We start from the raw sequence: 22,807 nt of genomic DNA, 5'->3' as shown, positions 1-22,807 counted from the left end.
ATGCACTTCCAATAGCCAATTGCAATAGGTTGGTATGAAATTTTAATTAATTAGTGGACTTTTGTACTGTGTGCCTGACTGATGCCTTCAGACAAGTGTAACTGGTAGTAGGGGGTCTGGAGTGTGCAGTTCCATAGATTCTAAATCTGTAGCCTTGGTAACTTTAGGAAATGCATAAAGCTTAGTGCAATTGATATCATAATTGCAAATGCATTTCAACCCATGAACAAGCATCAAATTGTAGCTAATATTCACTATACAGTATCTATAGTGCAATTTTCAATGGTATTTCACTATTTTTATGGTTCAGTATGTACATAAAATGCATATTATTATAATTCCAATGTTATTGTAGCAAGATGTTCGACACAATGACCAGTGAGATGGCAGCACAGAGGTCAATTTGATTTCAGTTCAAATTTGCTATAATTATGGTTGAGAAAATTTTAATTGCATGTCGCGTGGTTTCAACATAAATCCTTTTTTAGATCTGGCTTAGCTTCATTTAATGTTTTGGCATTTAATCAATGCAAAACTTCACTATATTTTAGTTGCATCCATGTGATTGCATATAGCTAGTAACTGTTCACTTTTACTTCAATTCTGCATAAAACAATGGAGACACTCTAGAGCAGTCAAGTAGAAATACTCTAATAGAGGAAACAATGTTACAACTTAGTCGCAACTTTTTCCCTACAGTTGGTTTGTTTCACAGTTTAAAGCATTTGTGACTGATCCTGTGAAAACAGGACACGTACATGGGCACATAAATTTTGCCTACTTTCATAACTCAATTTTTTAATGGCATTATGCTATGGACTTACAATTTGCAACCCCCTTTATTAAATTGGCTAATGCAAATATTTCATTCCAATCTGAAATATTACTGGTTTTGTGGCAGGGTGTAGTTTGACCACATGCCCTATTTTCACAGGCCCAGTCACATCTATTAACTGAAAGTAGACTAAAATTTAATTTCAAAGTTTCTAAAACTTTGAATTTTTTTCAGCTATCCTTAGACCCCTTGCTATATCTATAGTGCATTATATGTTCAGAAACCCCCTTTTAAAAACCCTGTATAGATCCATCACTGATACTAGTACTGTTGATCAAGTGTTTTGGTGTTTGGTTATATACTTCCATTTAGCCTTACTCCTAAAAATTAATATTGACAAACTCTTATTAATTCAAATACAACTTGGCTCTTCCTCTTTCCATGTATATTTAGCATGCAATTGCACCTGACTACTTACTTTAAAATGATTCTTATATTAATAAGCTAGCATATGTTTAAACTTAGAGAGGGTGCAAAAGCACCCAAACACACACTCCTACCTTTGAAAAGGTTCAATTTTTTTGTTTGTTTTAAAGTGGTACTTAAATTGCACATGGTTAAGCTAAAACTAGGTAGCTGTTTCTCTGTATATACATGGTGGCATTTATACTTGTGTGCATGGTTTCAGCTGTATCAATAATTTGTGAAAGACTAGCTTTATGCAGGGAAGGGTGGGGAATAAATAAATTTCTTAAGTTGTATTGCATTGTAGATGAGTTGGTTCTTAAATGGGTTGATGGAAGTAATTTCTTTGATATAGTTTGGCAGGCTGTTCCAGATGTCACAGGCATTTGGTTCCAAAAAAGTATTTGCATAGGTATCAGTTCTTATGAATGAAACTGTTCATACCTTATCTAGTTGTTGTGGTGGGTACGTATACTATTGCTGTAGTTTTGGATGAGGTTATCATTAAGTGAGACATATTTTAAATTGTGAATGCAGAGGACTAAATACGATGTGACTGGAGAATAGGTATAGTGGTCAACAACAAAATTGTTATATACTAAGTTTGGTCAGTGTCACAGATTTTATGATACAGGTGTATACATTTAGATAGTTGAATCTTCATACTGCCACACAGTGACATTAAATTACAATATGTATTGCAAACTGCTAATGTACAGTAAAAGTCATAACTCATCTACGCTATGTACCTTCGACATTTAGAGGTACGACTAAAACTATATAGGCACAGTCAGTGCAGGCCACTGTAAAGCTTTAATAATAATAATAATAATAATAATACAAGACCTGGAAAACGACAGTGTGTAGTAACACATAATTAACATACATACAAGACTTGGAAACAGGTCGCCAGTGCTTAAATTACAAGGCGAATACCACACCTACAACGTCAGTGCGTGGAATTACAAAACAAATGACAAATCTACATGATACAGGTTTCCAGTGGGTAAATACAACTCGAATTACACGTCTAGTTCATCTATTCAAACGAAACTTCGACGATTTCCACAACACTGACATGTGTTTACTAAAACACAAACCTGATTGTCGACTGTTGTATTTCGTCTTGAAAAGATGGTTTAATACACCCAATAGCACCGTACTGCATCGTACTTTTCATCCTTCATCCCAGCGGCACTAAATAGAAATTTTCATAATGTGTTATGCACGTGATCGTGCAGGCACTAAATAGAATTTTTCATAATGTGTTATGCACGTGATCGTGCAGCCACGAGGCGGACATTCGGCGAGACGGGAGGGGAGACACAAGGTGGTCGTCAAGAAGTAAAGTATGCTGATTTGTAAAGCTTTATGGATGGGCAGATGCTCGCAACAGATGGGGTAGTGCTAAAACCCGGAACGGAATGGAACGGAACGGGGCGCGCGCCAAGTTAATTAATCGTTTTTGCACATTGTACGCCGTTTCTTACCATTACATAGTGACTAGAATTGTGCTGAAGTTAGTTTTCTTCTACTTGTAGGCATGCTAGAAATCGCTCGCTCGGAGTTTTTATTTAATGCCCACTGCACGAAAGCGTTTTGCAATTACCTACGCTGAAAAACTATCATTTAACCTGCTAAACTATTATTTTGTAAGCACTGTAAGTATATGATTCACAGCCACTAACATGCACTGTGGTTAACTCTCGTAAATTATTGCCCATGCTTGCAGACTTCAGAAAACCATCCTCGCTGCTACTGAAGAGTTGGACACGACTATAACATGAAAATACTACAGTAGTTTACCTTTTAGAATGTTAAGGAAGCAATTCTACATCAGGATTAAACAGAATTTGATGGATTGGTAAGAGCACAACATGCTACGTGGCGGGCATTAAATAGAAACTTCGAGAGTGCGATTTCTAGCTTGCATGTAAGTAGAAGGAAATGAACTCTAACGCAATTCTAGTCACTGTGTGGCAGTTGGAAACCATGCAAAATCTGTCTCAAATGATTCTTCTACTTGGCGCGCGTCCCAATCGGTTCCGTTCCGGCTTTTAGCACTACCCCAACAGATGTTGAGTACCAGATCTGCTAGCTACTAGTAAGTCGTCTGCCATTGTCGAGACCATTGTTTAAGAGTCCAGAACGGAATGATTCGTGAAGAGAAATCCTGACGATAACAGCAGTGGAAGAATATATGTTAACGCAGTAGTGGAAGGATATATGTTAACGCAGTAGTGGAAGGATATATGTTAACGCAGTAGTGGAAGGATATATGTTAACGCAGTAGTGGAAGGGAAAGAACGTACTTTTAGTCTCTTACTGCTGTAATTCTTCTCCAGATTGCCGGCGCTCATTAATTAGAAATGTACTGAAATACCGCCCCACCTTTCTTCAAAAGTTTCTTACGTGAAAATGACTAGTGTTTAAGAGATGCTCTGTATCTAGAATTAACAGTTGTTGGAAATGCTGATGGAAAGGGAACCCAATGATAGTACTAGTGGAAGAGAAGGACTTGCCACCAGTCAGACAATATGTAGTACATTCTTAGATGATTGTTCTAAGCATTTAGAGTGTAACATTGTTTTTGAGAAATGCTGGACGGCAACATTGGACAGGAAGAATAGCTGAGTACGATACTGGTAGAGAAAGATTAGCCAGCCGTGAGATGGTACATGTTTGAAAATATTTCTTGGAAGATATTCCAGAAGAAAAAAAAGCAGTAGTAGTGGAATAGGAAGACCTGTCAACAGGATGGTATGTACAGCACCTTAAATGGTTATTTATAATTTATGTAAAACGTTGCATTTAGAGTGACATATTTCTTGTAAGAAATGCTGTCTATATTGGAAGAAAGAAAAGTGAACGAGAGTTCTAGTAGAAGTGGAAGACCTGATATCAGTGGGACGGTATGTACAGCATTTTTGAATGATTATTATTGTGTAAAACTTTAGTGAAAGCAACACTGACTATATTGGAAGAAATAAAAGCGGACTAGTGCACTAGTAGAACAGAAAGAACTGCCAGTGGTGGGACGGTATGTATAGCATTCTTGAATGATTATTTTAGGTATGAAACACTGTTTAGAGTGAACTATTTGATTTCTCAGAAGAAACGCTGACTACTTTTGAAGGAAGATAAGTGGACTACAGTTCAAGTAGAATAGGAAGACCTGCCAGCACTGTGATGGTATGTACAGAATTCTTGAATATTAGTGATTATTGTTTCTATAAATCTTTGTATTTAGAGTGAAATATTTCTCAGAAGAAATGCTAACTACTTTTGAAGAAAGATAAGTGAACTATAGTACAAGTAGAATAGGAAGACCTGTCAGCACTGTGATGGTATGTACAGAATTCTTGAATACTTATGATTTTAAATCTTTGCATTTAGAGTGAACTATTTCTCAGAAGAAATGCTGACTACTTTTGAAGAAAGATAAGCGGACTATAGTACAAGTAGAATAGGAAGACCGGCCAGTACTGTGATGGTATGTACAGAATTCTTGAATACTAAAGATTTTAAATCTTTGTATTTAGAGTGAACTATTTCTCAGAAGAAATGCTGACTACTTTTGAAGAAAGAAATGCGGACTATAGTACAAGCAGAATAGGAAGACCTACCAGCACTGTGATGGTATGTACAGAGTTCTTGAATACTAATGATTATTGTATCTATAAATCTTTGTATTTAGAGTGAAAGTTTTCTCAGAAGAAATACTGACTATACGCAAGAAAGAAAAGTAGACTAGAGTACTAGTAGAAGAGCAAGACCTGATGTACAGCACTTTTGGTGATTATTTTATAAGTAAAACTTGTGTGTTTATAAATTGAAATCTTTCTCGGAAGACATGCTTACTATACAAGAGAGAACGGACTTGAGTGCTTCTAGTAGAAGAGGAAGATTTACTATCAGTGAGATGGTATGTACAGCACTTTTGAATGATTATTTTATAAGTAAAACTTTGTGTTTAGAGTGAAATATTTCTTGGAAGAATGCTGACTATTTTAGAAGGAAAAGCAGACTATAGTACAAGTATAAGAGAGATCTGCATCAATTTTCATGGTGTGTAGAGTGTGGCACCAAAGTTGCTGGTAGTAGCAAAATTAGATGATGGCAGTAGAGCAGAGAATGTGACGGTACGTACAAAATTCTTGATTATCAGACTATGGCCACTCCAAGTCATACCTTAGTTTCTGGTCACTCCCTAGCCAACAAAAGGATGCGGGCAGGCGGATGATCAGGACTTCAGGACTATCATAGACTCTTACATATACACCAGTAATACTGTAATGTTATTAATTTTGCTCAATTTACCCATTTCATATTGAGTTTACAACCAAGCTTAACCAACATTCTTATAGCATAAGTAGTTAATTATGCTTCTGCAAAGTGCACCAGGAAAATTGTTGATGGCTAGCTACACTGCTGAGCACAACAATGTGTAGCTAACACTAAGGAAAGGTCTGCTCATGTAGCTACTTTTGCTTTACAAATGAAATGTTTCATTAGCTATGTCAGGAAATTATTATTTATTAGCTAGCTAATAATAATCCAAAACTATATTAACACACCAGAAACTCTTTCAAATGTGAAGTCTTAGTCAACTATATATGCATGTGTTTCCAGCCTTCTATACAGTAAACCTTCACTAAAGCAGCTGTCAAAGTTTTGAGTTGAGTTGTTGAGTGCTCCAGGCTAGTGTTTTTCAGTGATCATGTGGGAAAGCTAAGTTAATGTTTTAACTAAGGGATGCCATGCACTTGTTAATTTAGGACCATACTTGCAATTATTTAATCATGGAAAAGTTGAAGTTTGAGCTCACCAAATGTTACCGGATTTCTAGTCAGTATATCAGTGATCAGTGATAAGGAAGTCCAAGTTTAGATCCACTAGAAGAGTTACTAGATTAATCATTAGAGGACCACATCTGAATTGTTAGGAAAGTTTAAGCTATGGTATATCTGATCATTAGGCTAGTGATCAATGCTACATACATACTGTACTGAAGTTACTTACTGGCAACAGAAGCATTACTAATAGCTATATAGCTAATCAAGGACAAGTCAAAAACGTTATAGTAACACATCCTCAATGACTACACCAGCTGCTACAAAGATCGTCTAATTAACCTGAAGCTCCTTCCCCTCATATACATATTTGAACTGCAGGACATACTGTTTGCTATCAAGTCACTAAAGTCACCAACCTACCAGTTCAACATCAACAACTTTATCAGTTTCAACTCTTCTACTACTAGGGCTGGAGCAAGCAATAAACTCTTGATACCTCATCACCTTAACAACACAGCTCGACATTCTTATTTCCATCGGTTACCATCTTTGTGGAATGCCATGCCGATAATGGATATAAACACATCATATTTTACTCTCAAATCTAAGCTTAAATCATTCTTATGGAATCACTTTCTAACGAATTTTGACGAGAGCAACAACTGTACCTTTCACTTCCTTTGTCCTTGCAGAACCTGTCATCAATCCAGACCTCCAGTCACAAACTTCAAACATTTATAATTAATCAACATAACATTGTATAATTGTAGATAATTTTGTACTTAGGCAGGCTGATGGTGCAAGTTACCATCAGACCTTTGGTGTCACTTTTCACCATAAAGCATTAAATAAATAAAATAAATAAATAAGTAGTATCTGTCTATTCTAGTATTAAAGTTAAGGGTAGTGTGACTGCTCTATTAGAGTATCTCGATCTTTTGCAGTGTTTAAAAAACACTGTCCTTGGTCACGTACACTTAAGCGCCTGTAATATTAATAATAGTCCTCATAAACTGGGGTTCCAGTTTTCCATGCGGGCGGGTGACCAGAAACTAAGGTTTGACTTGGTGTGGCCTATATAGTAATGTATCCTATTTAGAATTTTTAAGATGAAAGGATTTACGCCAGCACAGAAAGTGATGAATGCAAGAGGTATGTTGAGAGTTGTTGCATTTTAATATTTTCAATCGATGTAGCTACACTAGAATTGAAAGAAATTGGGAAGGCAATCCCAAGGACGGTGAATGCTGTATGAAAGAACTGATGGAAGTGAATATGAAGACCAGAATTTCATATTCAAATGAATATCCGATTTTCGTACCTCGAGTATCCTTCGGGATCACGTGCGCGGCTACGTGACAGCACCTCCATGACGGTGGTAACTAGGTATATACGATGTATTATGACGGGTAACTACGTCCAGGGGCGTAGCTAGCCAGAAGGTGATGAAGGGGCAGGCATGCCCCCACGAAACACTCAAAATCATTCATAATTGCAAAAAAGGCTAATGACCCAATGGTGGGCTAGCCAACATACGGTGTTGTATTATTACAGCTTAAATAACTAGCTACGTAACCATTTCAGTACTGACTGCTTCCAATCGAGGTAGCTATATTCGTCGAGCATCATCGCACGTGCCACAACTGTACTCCAACAAATTCATCCACAGTCCGGTAGAGCTAATACTTTAGTGCAAATAAAGGTTACTTTACGTTAGCCACAGCCTGTGCTGCAGTCCTAGCACACTGCTGACAGGATGACGTATTCACTCACTTCACTCAGCGAAATTCAAATGCCATGTATTGCAGGAAATCCCACCTGTCTTGCTAGCAGAACTTTTAAGCTTGACTGATCCACCTGACCGGCTGACTGACAAAGTAAAAATAGACTGCACTGCCGTACGTACAAAGGTCCAGTGTGATCGACTCGATAAAATAAACTTGGTACATTTATTTAGCTAACACTTTATCACCTCGTAGACAGTAGGTTCATAGCATCATCTGGTCTCCTTTGTCGCTTGTGAGTTGTGACTCCTGCCGTGGAGAAGCGGGTCATTCTTTTTAGATTCAAAAATGTTCAATCACGCGAGTAATCTAGGCTAAATATAGAAGTATGTGTCTAATATTTTCGTTCGATGGATTCACGAGCGAGTTGAATGTTGTGTGTGCGCATTCACTAGCAACCCCTGGTGATACCGCGTAGTAGTGTACATAATTTACAGTCATTTTCGTGTCAGTTTAATACTGGTAAACTTGTGACGAAGGTTTTTAAAAAATCATTTAGTGATGGAGGGCAAATGCCCCCCCTTAGCTACGCCTCTGACTACGTCTGGACGTCCTGAAAAGTGGTCCCACGACGGATTACTACTAATCTCGTCGTGGGGTTACAGACGTTTTCCGTAGTTGCCACGTATCTTCGTTAATACGGGATGAATTACGGGAAAATTTTCCTCCGTATTTGTGGCGAATTTTGCTGTGTACTCGTACAATAATTCTCTATTTGCACTCAAATGTGTGTGATTACCTATACTAATCAAATTAATTGTCAAATCAAACTACGTAGCTTATAAGTGAAATTTGTCATGTGTATGGTACTTATGTCTTACACATGCATTTCAGGTTTATAGCATCTATCCTACATCTGTCCATGTGTGTGAAATTGCACAAATACAGGCCACATGTGCTATAAATCTTATTTATCTTCTCCTACACTCAACAAAAAAATGTGAAGTAAATAACACATTTACTCTAGAGCAAATATGATGAGCACATAAATGAATGTAATGTTTGCTTAACACTGATTTGCGCCAACCAAGAGAACAGTGAGTTTAACGATACAATGAAAGTAATAGCTCTTAGTATCGCTTATACTTGTGTTTATAACGTGCCGGAAGGATTTCTATGAGTAGAGTATGAAAGACCACTGACAGTGCGTGAATGATTTGGGACCATTGTTCTTTTAAACTCTAAGAGCTGCCTATGATGATGAAACACTGCTTCAACAGGTCCTTGCACTTTTATCACACCGGGCGCTTCTGTATTTCTACCCTGTGTTGTTTACAAAGGTCACGCGCAAATGTGTCAAGCCCTCACGTGCTAACTAGCATTTCATTATTATGATGTAGCAAATCCCGATTCACCAGCCAACTCGCATTCAAACTACCTGTGAAGGTGGATTTGTGTAATTCACTTTCTTTCAATTTGAATCACCTTAGTGTGCATTCCGTGTGGATGCGAGTAATTCAAATCAATGCATATTCAATTTGCAATATTTTTGTCATGTGGATATGCCTCAAACATAGCACTACAATTGCAAAGGAAGTCAGTGACTAAGTACTCTTTAGAAGTTTTACACCAAATGCGAGCTTCTCTCTACAAGTCAAACTACAAGACCCAGAAAATACAGATAACCAAATAGCCATTCATTGGCCAAATTTCACCAGTGGTTTTCGAGGTGTTAAAATATAGAATGTCCAATGGTTTATACATCCAAAGGTCCATGTTATATTGAGGGTATCACATGATGTAATGGTGTCCCGTAAACAAATTAACACACTTGGGTATTTCTGAAGACCTCAATTAGTGGAAATAATAAGTTTATGGCTTTACAAAGCGACTACACTATTGCATAACCTTATGCAATTTGACAGAAATGTTTAAACCAGGCATGCACCCATAGCCAGCTATGGGCATATAGACCTGAAATTGGTTTGCAAAAACCGTGTGTTTGCATGTCTGTCCAACACCTACATGAGCAAATAGGTACAGAAAACAAGTTGATGCTGTGCTACTTCTAAAAACCAAGTGCCCAGTTAAATACTATCCCTTGAATATAACAATCTTAAATTAACACACACAGCATGCTATTAATTTATTTCTCACCTTGTTTTGTAACAATATATATAGTACATTAAAATTAAACATATTCGTAATTCACCAATTATTTCACAATTAACCAATTATGTTGCTATGTATCTCTAAGGGGAGAGAAAAAGAATCACTAAGGAAGCGTAACTCAAGCAAACCACAAATTACGTAAAGGAAGGAGTATCTTCTTAACTGTTTTATAGTTTATATATCATGCTCTGCATGAAGCCTCATGGCTGCTCTTAATTTTTGCTTACATACAGAGGGGATATGCCCCCTTTCAACTCGAGAAGATACACCATTCCTGGTAGCTTACAGAGCCTGTCATTGTTTTTCAGTTGTTATATGCATGTTACAGCACATAGGCTATAGTATGTTCACGTTGAGCTGAATCCTGAAAAACAGCTAAAAATTAAAAGTGGACTTTTCTCAACAGAGTTAACATTTCAACCAACCAGATGATTTTGGTAACAGCAAAGGTGTCAACAACAGACACATATGGTTCAGCTCCATTACAAGTTCGGGAAAGGGCTGTAATGGACACTGTACTTATAAGGCTTCCCCATAGGAAATGCATTGTAAAAATTTTGATTGGCCATAAATATTATGTCAAACATTTGAACAAAAAAATTTTGAAATTATTTTAGCGGGTCAAGCAGTACTACAAATAAACCAAATTTCAAGATCATTTATAATTGCATCCATGAGTTATTATTGTTTTTGAGGATTCAACTCAATGTGAACATACTATAGCCCCTGCTAAACTAGTTTCACTTACCAGCCACACCCCCTTCAAGTAAACATGATGAAAACAGAAAAGTAAGCATTATTACAGTATGTAAACAACCTTTATCCATTAAATGAAGGTTATTTTCTGTAGCTCAAAGCGTGTTTGCTCACGGACAGACATACCTACATGCAGACATGCAGACACATGGTTATGGCCAAACCAATTTCAGTAAACCAGGCGCAAGCCCACAGCCAGTCTTTGGCTGGTTGTGGGTGCATGCCTGCTTTAATAAAGCATTGTTCAATGAATAAAGTACTGTATTAAAGCTTAATATGTTTTCATCATGTTTACTTGAAGGGTGTGGCTGGTAACTGAAACAGTTCAGTAAGGGCTAGCCTACATGCTGTAACAGGTGTATGGCAACTGAAAAACAACGTAACAGGCCAAGTATGCTACCAGGAAGGTCATAGCTTATTGAGTTACAAGGAGATGTATCACCTTTGCACATGAACAAAACTTAAGAATAGCCATAAGGCTTTGTGAAAGAATTTGCATATAAAAACACGAAACAAACTAACTATAAACAGTTAAGAAGATACTTCTGTGTGTGAAATGTGGTTTTAAAAGTGGTTTACAGTTACGCTCCCCTAGCAATGCATAGTAACATAATTGATGAAATACAAAATAATTGGTGAATTACAAAATATGTTTAATTTAGCTTCTGTTACAAAATAAGGTGAGAAACAAAGCTAAAATAATTTATAAGTTGATTAATTCAAGGGATAGTATAGAGGTTATCCATTTGATGTCGCACTAAAATTAATATTTCCCGTATAATTACAGGTTATCTACGTGAAAGAATGAGTTACAAGCCAAAGAACACTATTGAAAATGAGAAAGCTGTGGTAAACTTGTTGTTATTTGTTGCTTAGTAATATCGCTTCACAGCTGGAAGAAACACGCCATTAAACACCAGTTGCTTGTCAGCTTGTACTGCTAAGTTAACCCAGTCCCCTTGTAGCGATTTCCCCCAAGTTTTTCTTCAATTGTGCAAAATCGTGAAAAGTTTCATTTTCTTGCATGGGTCCCACTGATTTTTGCCTCAAAAACATGGTGTCTAGTAATTGTTACTAACTTAAAATGGCGTAAATGGATAACCTCTATTTACTGTGAGCCTAGTATTTTAACAGTAGCATCAACTTGTTTATAAGCTGAATCTCAAAATTTGCCAGTATCTTAAGATTTCCGAGTTGCAAACCCCTCGCACCTAGTACCATCCACTGGTTGATACAACAAGATATTCTACTGTATACAATACAAGGGGTAGCTAACGTCTTGGGACTCTCGTACACCTATCTGAGAAATCCAATTATAAATCCATATAAATACATGAAATATTTATTGAAATAATACAGAAATACGTTTTGAAATACTTAAATATTGGGACTCTCGTACACCGTGTTGGGTTTTGCGTGGGCGCTGGCTACCCCTCGATACAATACGTACCATATTCCCCTTGTCTGAACTGCTCTAGTTCGCCGTTACTCTGATCCATGAAGAGCCTCAACCTAAGAAGACTCAGTCTAAAGCACGCCGGATTGTGAACTGCTTTAATCCCATAGGCATAGCTAAATACTACACTTGTGAATAATAACATACTAATGAATCATTAAACCTTACCAGATTTTAATCATTAAACCTTACCAGATTACAACACACCAGGGTAGTACGTTACTAATCTATAACAAGTGATTTTCCCATTAGAGTATAGCTGATTGCTCTATTAGAGTAAAAGTGACCGTTCTATTAGAGTATTTCGATCTGAAATACCAATAATGAAATTCCATGCGGGTGTATCAAAAGCATGCGGGCAATGACGCGAAACTGCTAATCAAGTTTCATTGGCCTAATAACTATTTCTGTCACATTCCCTGCACTGCGGTCTGCAGTATTACAACACACCAGGGTAAGGAATAAGTGCTGTAGTGAAATTATTCAATATGAGACAGTTTTGCATATTCCACTGTTCGTATTCACATTTAGAAGTGAGCTGCAGGTGCCCTAAGGATGCTTACTAGCAAGACCCTGTAAATCCAACTATAAAATATGCAAAAACCAAAAAATATGTCAGTCCAGTAGTCCAGTCCAGTGTTCCAGTCCAGTAGTCCAGTCCCGAGTCCAGTCCACTGAATAGTGACACCCGATATTATCGTAGTAGAGTATACTGATAAAAGACTTACAATTTGTACAAGGTACAAGAAAACTTAGGAATCAAAGAAATAAAAAAAAAGTTGTTTAACAAGAGAGGTCACCTAGACCCCAAAGATACACTAGTGGACATTTTCAGAATTGTCTCAGAATTATCTACAGTGTCCAAAAATGGGTTATTAAAGTTTCAACAATCATGGTGAGTAGTTTTAGTATAATTATGAAGACGTTAGGAAAAACATTAAACAAAGAAATCAATTCGTACACTAAAATTAAATTTAACACTATACAGGCACTTAAGTTTGCTGCTTTCACTAGCATCAGTAAATAGAGTTGAGAATTGGCTTAATCCTTAAACTTGTAAACAACTTTTGGGGAATGTGTAATATGGGAACACATGGCAACACCAGGTGGGGTAACTTAATTCTTACAGCCTACAAATATAGATTGATTAAAAGTCTGTTCACTGTGCTACATAAAGGTTAAATGAACACTGTAACTACAGTGGCTTGTTATGAAGAGATGAACAGCGGCAAATCGCGCCTCCATGTTTCAAAATGCTTGCTACGTGTTTAATCTTGCTTGTGGGTTTATCCGGATGAGTCATATATGGCCTGATAAAAATTTTAACAACGAATTGAATGGAGATGATAGGAGCAACCACCATCTAGCTATCGACCACTTTATAAAGGTATTGAAGAGTTTGCATGTTTCCTTACTGAAAAGTTATTTTCACAGCTATTTTTGGCCTCACCATTTAGCATTAGGGTAAAACCCTAGGTATCATTTTAATCCTTGTTACATCACAAGTAGAATGACATAAATTGCGTAGCCATAGGATGGACACTTTGAAAGTTACAGTGTTTTGTGTAAGGCATGCATATTTGGGCCAGTTTTCTGGGGTTTAAGGGTTAAACTGTTCCCCACAAATCCACCTTTAGCTGTGTAGTGACTTGCATGTACATACAAGTATGAAGTTTGAAACAACAGCAGTACGTCTACCACATTGTAAATCAACATACATAACATGGGGGCTACAGAAAAAAAGGTATTCAAACTCGGCAAACAATATGATGCTTAATTTATTAAGACTTGAGTAATGGCTTAAATAAAACTTGCATACAATAATAATTTTTCTTTGTAGCACCATACGCTCGTGCGAACTAGGCAAGTAGAGACATACAACTCTGCAGGATTGCAGGATGGGTGTAATGTATTTTACGGACTGGACTTAAATACTGAGCTAGAAACAACTTCTTAACAATAATCCAACCATTATCTGTCTCTTAAAGCTATTGTCGAGCAACAACTGCTGGTACTGCTCTTCCTTATAAGTCATGAAGGTTGTGTGTGCACTAATCGATTACTTCTCATCATGTACTCATGTGTATAGTGATAGAGCATATTGTTGTAGTGTAGGTTCATTCCTTTGTTGCTCCAGTACTTAGCACTAGTGTTTATGAGCCAGTAAGTATTCTAGTGTCATAGCCATAGTCTTATGCTGCCCACCTACACAATATCAAATCAGTAAGTTTATACTAATCTGCAGTGGTGCATTCACTGTTGCAGCTGTGGTTCAACTACTGTCATGTATTTTGTAAATATTCTAATAATTTAGTGCAAGCGTGACTTTCATGACTTAAGAGGAAGAAGAGCAGTACCAGCAGTTGTAGCTTGATAATGGTGTGTCCAGCGGCAATAAATAGATAAATAATTCTTGGATTATTGTTGAGAGCCTGTTTCCAGCTCAGTCCATGAGTCCAGTCCACAAAATACATTAGGCCCTTGCATGGGTATATAGTACACCAGCAGTTTCATAGTGAAAAGGCAGTAATTAACCCTTAAACCTGCAGGGGAATACGTGTTTACACAATATGGACATGCATGGCAACACTAGGTGGAGTAACTTAATTCTTACAGCCTACAAATATACATCGATTAAAAGTTTGTTCACTGGGCTACTTAAAGAAATTGAATGGAGGTTGTTGTAAGGGGATAAGAGCAACCATCATTGAATTATTGACCATTTTATAAATATCATTTTAACCCTTGTTACATCACAAGTAGAATGACATAAATTGCATGGCCATAGGATGGACGCTTATGTGGGTTTAAGGGTTGAATTTTGCTCTTGGGAACACAAAGCATAAAGTATGGGCAATGGAAATGGAAACAGAAATGGTCAAATTGGTATATACATGGACTACATCCTAGAGTGAAAACCTCACCTTTTTACAAGGACCACCTCTGTACAAAGACCACATTTTACAAGGACCAGTTTTGTACAAAGACCACATTGTAATTAGGTTCTAAAGATGGCTATGGCATACTTGACTATCTAATTGATTAGACCACTTCATTAGTGGTCACCTTTATATAGACCACCTCTTTACAAAGACCACCTATTCACATGGTAATATTCGATAATATGGTAATATTTAATTTGGTGAAATGTTCTCACTGAAAATTGGCAGTGCATCTTTGTATGTGGTGTAAGCTGACAAAAAGACAAAGCTTGAATGTTGTATAATCCTTTTTGTGCTGAAATGTTTTATCTTATGGGTTCAGTCACTGCATGCATCTGGCCGGGTTGATTGAAACTGGAATGGGTCATCTGGATCTGACCTGCTTTATAGAATATCTGCATGGGTCCACCTATCAGGATCATGTGTTTTTGTCTGTAGGCATATGTAAAGCCTCACCTATTTATCAATGCTGTGTGTCAATGCTGTGTGGAAGCCACGCCCACTAATCGAGTATGAGTCAAGTTTTACAACAGGCAGTTTCTGTCATGCGCCACACCCATTTACATGTGGGGAGCCACACTTAAGTACACGTGTTTACAGTAATAGTATCCACGAATTTCCTACCTCAACAACTAAGGCCAATTCGCCCAATTTTGGTTCCCCATAGGATGGCCCAAGGGGTGCGACACCTTCGAAAATCTGTAAGTGATTTGAAACCATTTCGTGATTTGAAACCTGATTTGTGATTTGAAATTGGATTTGTGATTTGAAAATTGATTTTAAACTTCACTTGTGATTGCCGTAGTGTGATTTGTGATGTTGTTACTGTGTTCTGAAGGACAGTAGTTCATGATTAAAACTAGTATTGTATCACTGTGAGCTTGTATTGTTTAGAAATATGTTTTCAAGAGTAATTTTCAAGCAGTTTTAATTATTTGCGTGGGCAAAACCGCTCGAGATTTTGTTGATTTGTGCTTTGGTAGCTGAAGGGCATACGTGATTTGGAGAGGTGTCGTACCCCTTGGGATAGCCTTATTAAAGAGGTTCCATTGTACACCACATGGCTGATATAAAAGTCAGAGTTATAGATATCACCATTCCTCTGAATCCAGACACCTGCTGAATGTAGTTATTTCTATCTGGCACAAATATGTAGACATTCCACCTTTCTATCATTTCCATGAATGGCATATTATACTGTATTTTGTGGTATGGGTTTGGGCTGGAAACAGCCTCCTAACAATAATCCAGATGCACCATTATGGAGCTACAACTGCTGATACTGCATTTCCTCGTAAGTCACAGTGGTTGTGCATGTCCTAAATTATTAGAATATTTACAAAAATGTATGACAAGTGATTGAACTATAGCTTTATAAAGTGGCATGACTATTCCTACATGGTTTAGCTGTAATTTATAGTAAATGCACACACGCAGATTGGTATATAAGCTTACTATTTGTGATCGGATTTTCAAAAGGGGTCTTCCAAACACATCCAATTTCATGAATATGGAATACCATAACTTAGTGTTCAAGTAACACACAAACTCGAAATTTCCCCATCTATTAAGCTATGGTGGTGCTCGCTACTGGTCGACTTTCTCTTCTGAAGTTATAAATCATCAAAGTTGGTAACTTGGATGTGTGTGCATGGAAGACCCCTTTTTGAAAATCCGGTCACTATTTAATATTCAGTGGGTAGGTGGGCGGTTCAAGACTACATGGCTGTGCAAATAACAATACTTACCGGCTCATCACTGGAACTCAAACTAGAGTATCATCAATTGTACAGTACAGTATGGGGCAGCTTTTGTTGTGTAGATTTATTCTTTTGTTGCTCCAGTATTAAGTACTACAAGTCACAAAAAATTAAATTGACATACAGTGTTGTATTGGCAATACATCTCAAATAGCGGTGTACAATGTCCGCTCTGTAGTGAATGTAATGAAATATGTGTGTCTGACTGTTAGCCTTGAATCAGGCTAAATGCCAAAACTCCAAGATCAACCAAATCTCAATTATAAGCCTTCTATGCACGTGAAACCATGTCCATAGCCACCAGGCAAATGTGATTTGAACTAAGATGTGTGTGTAATTTCAATTTATCTAGTCAGACCTGAAATGGAACACACATTAATTACATACCATCTAAGAATCCTAGGATTTCTTAAGTGTAACATTTCACATGCTTCACTTCAAACAAAATAGGCTAAATTTGTTTGTCTTATTTCAAGTGATTCCCAGTCCAGCTGGTCCATGAAATTACAGTGGGATCACATGTATTTGTTACAGTGCGGACTGCTCTGTGTTGGATCTACTCTAGAGTTGAGATTTCAAGGTAGACTGCCAATGTACCAACGCTGTTGTAGCATATTTAAGTGGAGGACAAATGAATACAGTAATACTAGATTATTTATGTATACAAATTTTTCATAATGGAATTGATATCCCATTTTGATTTGTACCTCCACTTTGCAACATATTCAAGAAGTTACCACCCTTTTAATCTCCAACCACTGTTGTTAATTTACCAAGATCTCGCCAATCTTTGTTTTTTCCATCTACAACAATTATCTAAAGGCTCTAATTCATATTAAGTATTTAAATCTGTATTTCACCTTATTGTAGTTGTACTAATTTTATTGATTTGTCTGTATGTTTTCTTCATTATCCTTTGAAGTTGTACAGTATAGGTAAACAAAGATAAATTTTCTCTCCCATCTTATTCTAGGATTTCTATTGACTAAGAACAACTTACTAGTAAATGTAATTATTTGTATACAGGCTCAAAATTGAGAAAATATGAAGAAAGTTAATTAATATTATACAGTCAGTTTGCTTTTGGATATTTAATGTCTCCAACTGCAACAAAAATTCAATGAATCCATGCATCTCATCGCTGGTCGTCTGAACATTCTGAAAGTGATACCTCACTCAATCAACCATATATTCTGTTTATTTGACTGAATAAAGTCATAACCACCTAGCCTTTTCCTGTCACCAGTAACTTTCTAGTTAATTTCACTGTGGATACTCTGCTCTGAAACTGAAGAAATTGAGTGGTCTTTTAAACTATCTCATCAAGATCAGCAGAAACAACTGACATCCAATCGGCTACTGTATTGTAGTAACAAAACTTGCCTTGGTCATGCAATAAATGAATTGAAGAGACCTACTTGATATATCAGGTAGTAGAACAATCACTGCATGAGACAGCCATTTATTATTCTATTCCATTTCCTGGAGGCTCCACTGATAAAATGCAATTTCAGCAATGATAGCAAGCTGCAAGTTTTGATTCAGAAAGCATTCCATTCTGTAAAATAGACCCCATCCTGGATTCAACTCACTACTCAGGCTGAGATATCTGCCATTAGTCCACTACTCTGTTAATGAATCATTGATGTTCACGCAATATAGCCTCCTTGAGGTATCTGAATGTTTGCTCCTCACACACTGCACAAAATTCCTTTAGATTCTGCTTAGACTGAGTTGATTCAGCTTGTCACCATACTTGTTTCCTTTGTGCTAGTGTAGCTATATACTGATTTATGCCGATTAGAAAGGATGGGCACCAGACTGTACATTCTAAAGTCAAAGTAAGCAAAACCAACTCACATACTAGTAAAAACAAGTCATGCATTAAGTTCCCTACTTGATACATCCGAAGATAGAACACACTGAGTCAGCTATTCCCACAATTAGTACTTCGTTACTAATGACAACCAACAAGAACCCACAATCGATCCTTAAATTCGTTTTATCGTTCTTGGGGTGCGTTTGATTATCTGCTGGAAGTGCCACCGATAACTTGTTCGGCAATGATAAGCTGCTAGCTTCAATTTGAGAAAGCATTCCATTCCGTAGTTTAGTCCATCATTCCGTTCCGTTCCGTAGAATAGACCCCACCAAACAATAGACGCTTTGCAAAACCACGCCTTCTTTTTAAAAACCATAGTAACCGAGCCGCCGCCAGTTGAATAGGGTCTGGTGACTTACGCTATGTTTTTGGGCCCGCCGCCATATTGTTTACGCATTTGTATCCCGGCATAGCTGTAGTCGGCCATTTTCCTAGTTCCAGCCTATCAAATCGCGTTGTACCTGAATCAAGGCGTCTGATTGGTCAGAAAAGAAAAATGGCGTAGGGCCTAAAACTCCTGCGAATGTCACCAGACCCCAGAGGAGGTTGGACACGTACACGTGAGCGCATACATTTTGTATTGAAAGTTTAACAAAACGCTCACCGAAGTATTCACAAATACCATTCGAGAGTGTACTTCAAGTTTAGTCTATTCAGCCGGTCTACCCCATTCAACCCCACTACTCCAGGCACGTAAATCGCTCTTGAAATCTACGGGGATCACGTGTGTAGGCGTTTGCTGGGTGTAATACTATAGGGATGCCTTATGTACGTGTATTTTATCACAATAATTGTCGACGAAAGTAATGTGCATGCTAACAACGCCTCTCAGGGTATTGAAAAAGAAGAGCGGACGCCGCTAGCTTGGCCTCACAGAAAATCGAACAGAGAATTAGAAACTTGCACACTCGCCAAGAAGCACAAGGTAACGTGGTGTGGATATTGCTAAATAGTCTGGCGCTGCCGACCCTTTTACGCTGCTCGCTTTTTGATTAGTTGGGCGGCGCTCGCTGCTGCCGACCCTTTTTACAGCGAGCGCCGCCCAACTAATCAAAAAGCGAGCAGCGTAAAAGGGTCGGCTGCGCCAGACTAATTGCTAAACATCTCTTCTATCACTTTCTCCTCGTCACATATTAGAAATATGCAATTAACAGTAATAAATTTTAGAAGCGCTTATATCGTGTCCAACCTCCTCTGACCAGACCCTATTCAACGCAGTGGGTGGGGTCTGGGCACGAGACTAGTGTTCATAGTGGCGTATGGCATATTCCTTTATACTGCTTTGCAGCACCGCTGTTAGTCCCTTTTGGAAAAGGAGAAGTTTGTTTTCGGGAAATGATGAAGTGTTGGGTGAACTGAGCTTGGAAATCGACACCCAGCCGCTGCTTTTGGAGAATTGAAATCTGGCCGTGGTGAAGAAAGTCGTTTCGATTAAAAGTTTCACTCTCCGAAAGTTTGTTATCAGACAGAAGTAATGAAAACTTACTGTGAGTGTAATATGCAACTCACAAATACTGTCTTCTGGTATTCAATGTCAGTGTTGAGATTCAAGCCACTGAGTTCCCCCCCAGCCAGTCACACTCAGGCTGGACCATGACTTACCCTTGCCACTAGTACTAGCCAGTTACTGTGAGAATATTGGAATGATTACTCTGTTGTACTTGCTGGAAAAGCCAGGAGCACAATACATTAAGTCCAACATTAAGAGACTATCCAGAAAAGAGGAAGGGCTACATGTTAAGTTATATATTCAAAGTGAAGTGTAAAGCTGTTAGTGTATAGTGTGGTGAGCCTCTTGCTCTCACTTATCTGAAGATAGCATGGTGTATCTGACAGAGACAAGACGTAGTGTGGTACATCAGTAGACACTAGTACATGAGGATATGATTTTTACACAATTCTATACTCATCATCAGTTTTAGTTGTGTCATCATTATGCATATGGCTATCTCTGTACACTCATAAGAGTACTAGCTATGTTACACACAGTATATGAAAGGAATGGATGATTAACTACTTTATGTGTTATAGGAACAATTGATAATTCCACAGCCACGGCAGCTACATGAAATGAGGATGGCATATTGGATGGTGCTGTTGTTTGCAATCACTGCTTGTGGTGCTGACACGCATTTTTGTAGATCCCCAGATACTGCTTTCAAACAGCTTACAAGCTGATAATCCAAACTGTATGCATAATTATATATAAACTATTCAGATATTAATTTGATTTTTCATTCAAAAGATGTATGCATATACCGGTAGGTGGAACAGAAGTCTTAGTGAGTCACATTGCTTGCATGGCAATGAGTTCTCTTGTTTCTGCAATAGAAAATACTCAATGTGTATGGCACACACACACACACACACACCTTGCAGAGCAGCACTTTTATGTATTCATTCACCTACTGAGTATACCATTTTCAAGTATGTGGAACTGAGGTCTTGGTGAGCCACATTGCTTGCATGGCAATGCCCTCTCATCTCTGCAATTGAAAATTCACACTCCTTGCAGAGCAGTGAGTGCTTTTATGTATTCACTTACCTACTGAAGATACCGTCTAACTATTCTTCAGTGATGTCTGCAGCAGCTGAGAACACAGTATATGACCAGCACTGTTGACTTGTACTGACTAGCTTAGCAGTCGCGTTTTGCGCCCTGTTCAACCCTGATAACCAGCTGCATCTAATCAGAAATACTAATAAGGCCACTCCAAATGAGAGTGTAGTTTCCCGTCCTCCGCCCGCATCATGTCTGAGCACCCGCACTAAATGGTCATTATTGTTCCAAAACCACTTCCTGTGCTGCTTTCTGGAAACTCGCAAATTGTAATATATATTACGTAACGCGTTATATTCCGTAACGCGTTACCCCATCTCTGGGCTTGAACTACTTTAAATAGCATGTAATGCCAGTGAACTACCTTTATGCATCACCAGAACCATCATAGCTCGTGTCCGAGAATAGAGGTGGTGACATGCTCGCACATTCCCGATCACAGCTTCCTTAAAATGAGATAGAAAGAAATAAACTATGGCTCTGCTGATAGCTAATGAATAGCCCTAACAGATGGTGTTGGTGGTAAATCTTTAAAGTATTTGATGTAGGATTACTGACCGGTGTCCGACAATACTTAAATTTTGTCCGAGAATATATGATTTTGAACAACGACTTTTTTCTAGCACAGCAATCAAACGGTCATGCATACATTGGCGTATAATGACAAATATTGTCTTTATGCCTAAAGACAAGATTTTACGCCAATGATTTCTTTAACCCTAAAGAAAAGATTTTACGCCAACCTTGTCATTAAGTACTTAATGACAAGCTTTTACGCCACTGTCTTTGGCATAAAATCCATTGTGAAAGTAACTTTACAGGGAAGTGCACTATAAAGGGAAGATTTTACGTCAAGCAATTAAAAACAAAGAATTCATGTGATTATTCTTACTAATCACGTGATGCCTACCTAATATTACATAACTGTACCTGTAAGTATCCGTATTCTACCGTTTCATCATGCTTTCATTGCTCACCACAAATGTACTGCCGAGGGGCGGGCGCCGCTATACATTAATGAATAATAATTCGTATTAGTAGCCTTTCTTTAACTGCTTCCTCCAGATAGTACTTTCGTTCTATTGCAATAAAAAGGGTTTAGTAGCTGAGGCGACCTTTAAATAGAACAAATTGTGCGCATGTGTCATTTTTGGTGCAATGCTTCACGCTGTGTGCGAAGCTGGAGTCGAAAAAGGCAATATGCAAGGTGCTTTTTAGTGATTACACAGTTGTCTAAAGCTAATTTGTATTATAAACTTTGTAGACCTGGATAAATAATGCGTTAGCTGTAGTAGAGAAAGGTGTACTGCAGTGACTGCTGGGAGACCAGATGCAACCAGTGTAATGCTCTCAGTATGGCATAAACACCCAAAGCAAATTTCACACAGTTTCAATTTCCATGTAAGTATTTAGCTCCTTGCTGGTGCAGTGTATCCTTTGATAATGAACTCCGCTAGTCTTTGCAACGATGAAACATTAGACACCTTTGCAAATTCTGGTGTTCTAATGGTAAGCTACT

The 22,807-nt window shown here is 37.9% G+C and overlaps 1 protein-coding gene and 1 long non-coding RNA gene across 4 annotated transcripts in view; both read left to right on the top strand.

Annotated features, from left to right (window-relative positions):
• Nucleotides 1-20,972, top strand: part of LOC136257322 (uncharacterized) — a 79,462-nt gene extending 58,490 nt beyond the window's left edge. Inside the window, exon 6 of the mRNA XM_066050456.1 lies at nucleotides 20,760-20,972. Within this exon, the coding sequence (XP_065906528.1) occupies nucleotides 20,760-20,797 (38 nt within the window). The 3' untranslated portion in view covers nucleotides 20,798-20,972. The remainder of the gene's footprint in view (nucleotides 1-20,759) is intronic.
• On the top strand, nucleotides 2,069-7,328 carry LOC136257323 (uncharacterized). Of its 3 annotated transcripts, none has more exons than XR_010701908.1 (12): nucleotides 2,069-4,000; nucleotides 4,056-4,152; nucleotides 4,198-4,280; nucleotides 4,353-4,432; nucleotides 4,491-4,587; nucleotides 4,637-4,733; nucleotides 4,783-4,879; nucleotides 4,938-5,035; nucleotides 5,092-5,165; nucleotides 5,218-5,382; nucleotides 7,136-7,188; nucleotides 7,242-7,328. It is a non-coding gene; the product is annotated as an uncharacterized lncRNA (long non-coding RNA). The 3 variants fall into 3 exon arrangements; XR_010701906.1 differs by having other exon boundaries at nucleotides 4,331-4,432; XR_010701907.1 differs by lacking the exons at nucleotides 7,136-7,188; nucleotides 7,242-7,328 and adding an exon at nucleotides 5,437-5,785 and having other exon boundaries at nucleotides 4,331-4,432.
• Nucleotides 20,973-22,807: the final 1,835 nt, after the last annotated feature.

The sequence above is a fragment of the Dysidea avara genome, chromosome 6, assembly GCF_963678975.1.
Source record: "Dysidea avara chromosome 6, odDysAvar1.4, whole genome shotgun sequence".
NCBI classification, from domain to species: Eukaryota; Metazoa; Porifera; class Demospongiae; order Dictyoceratida; family Dysideidae; genus Dysidea; species Dysidea avara.
Note: the sequence above shows the minus strand (reverse complement) of the source record. Positions and strands in the feature narration are given on the sequence as shown.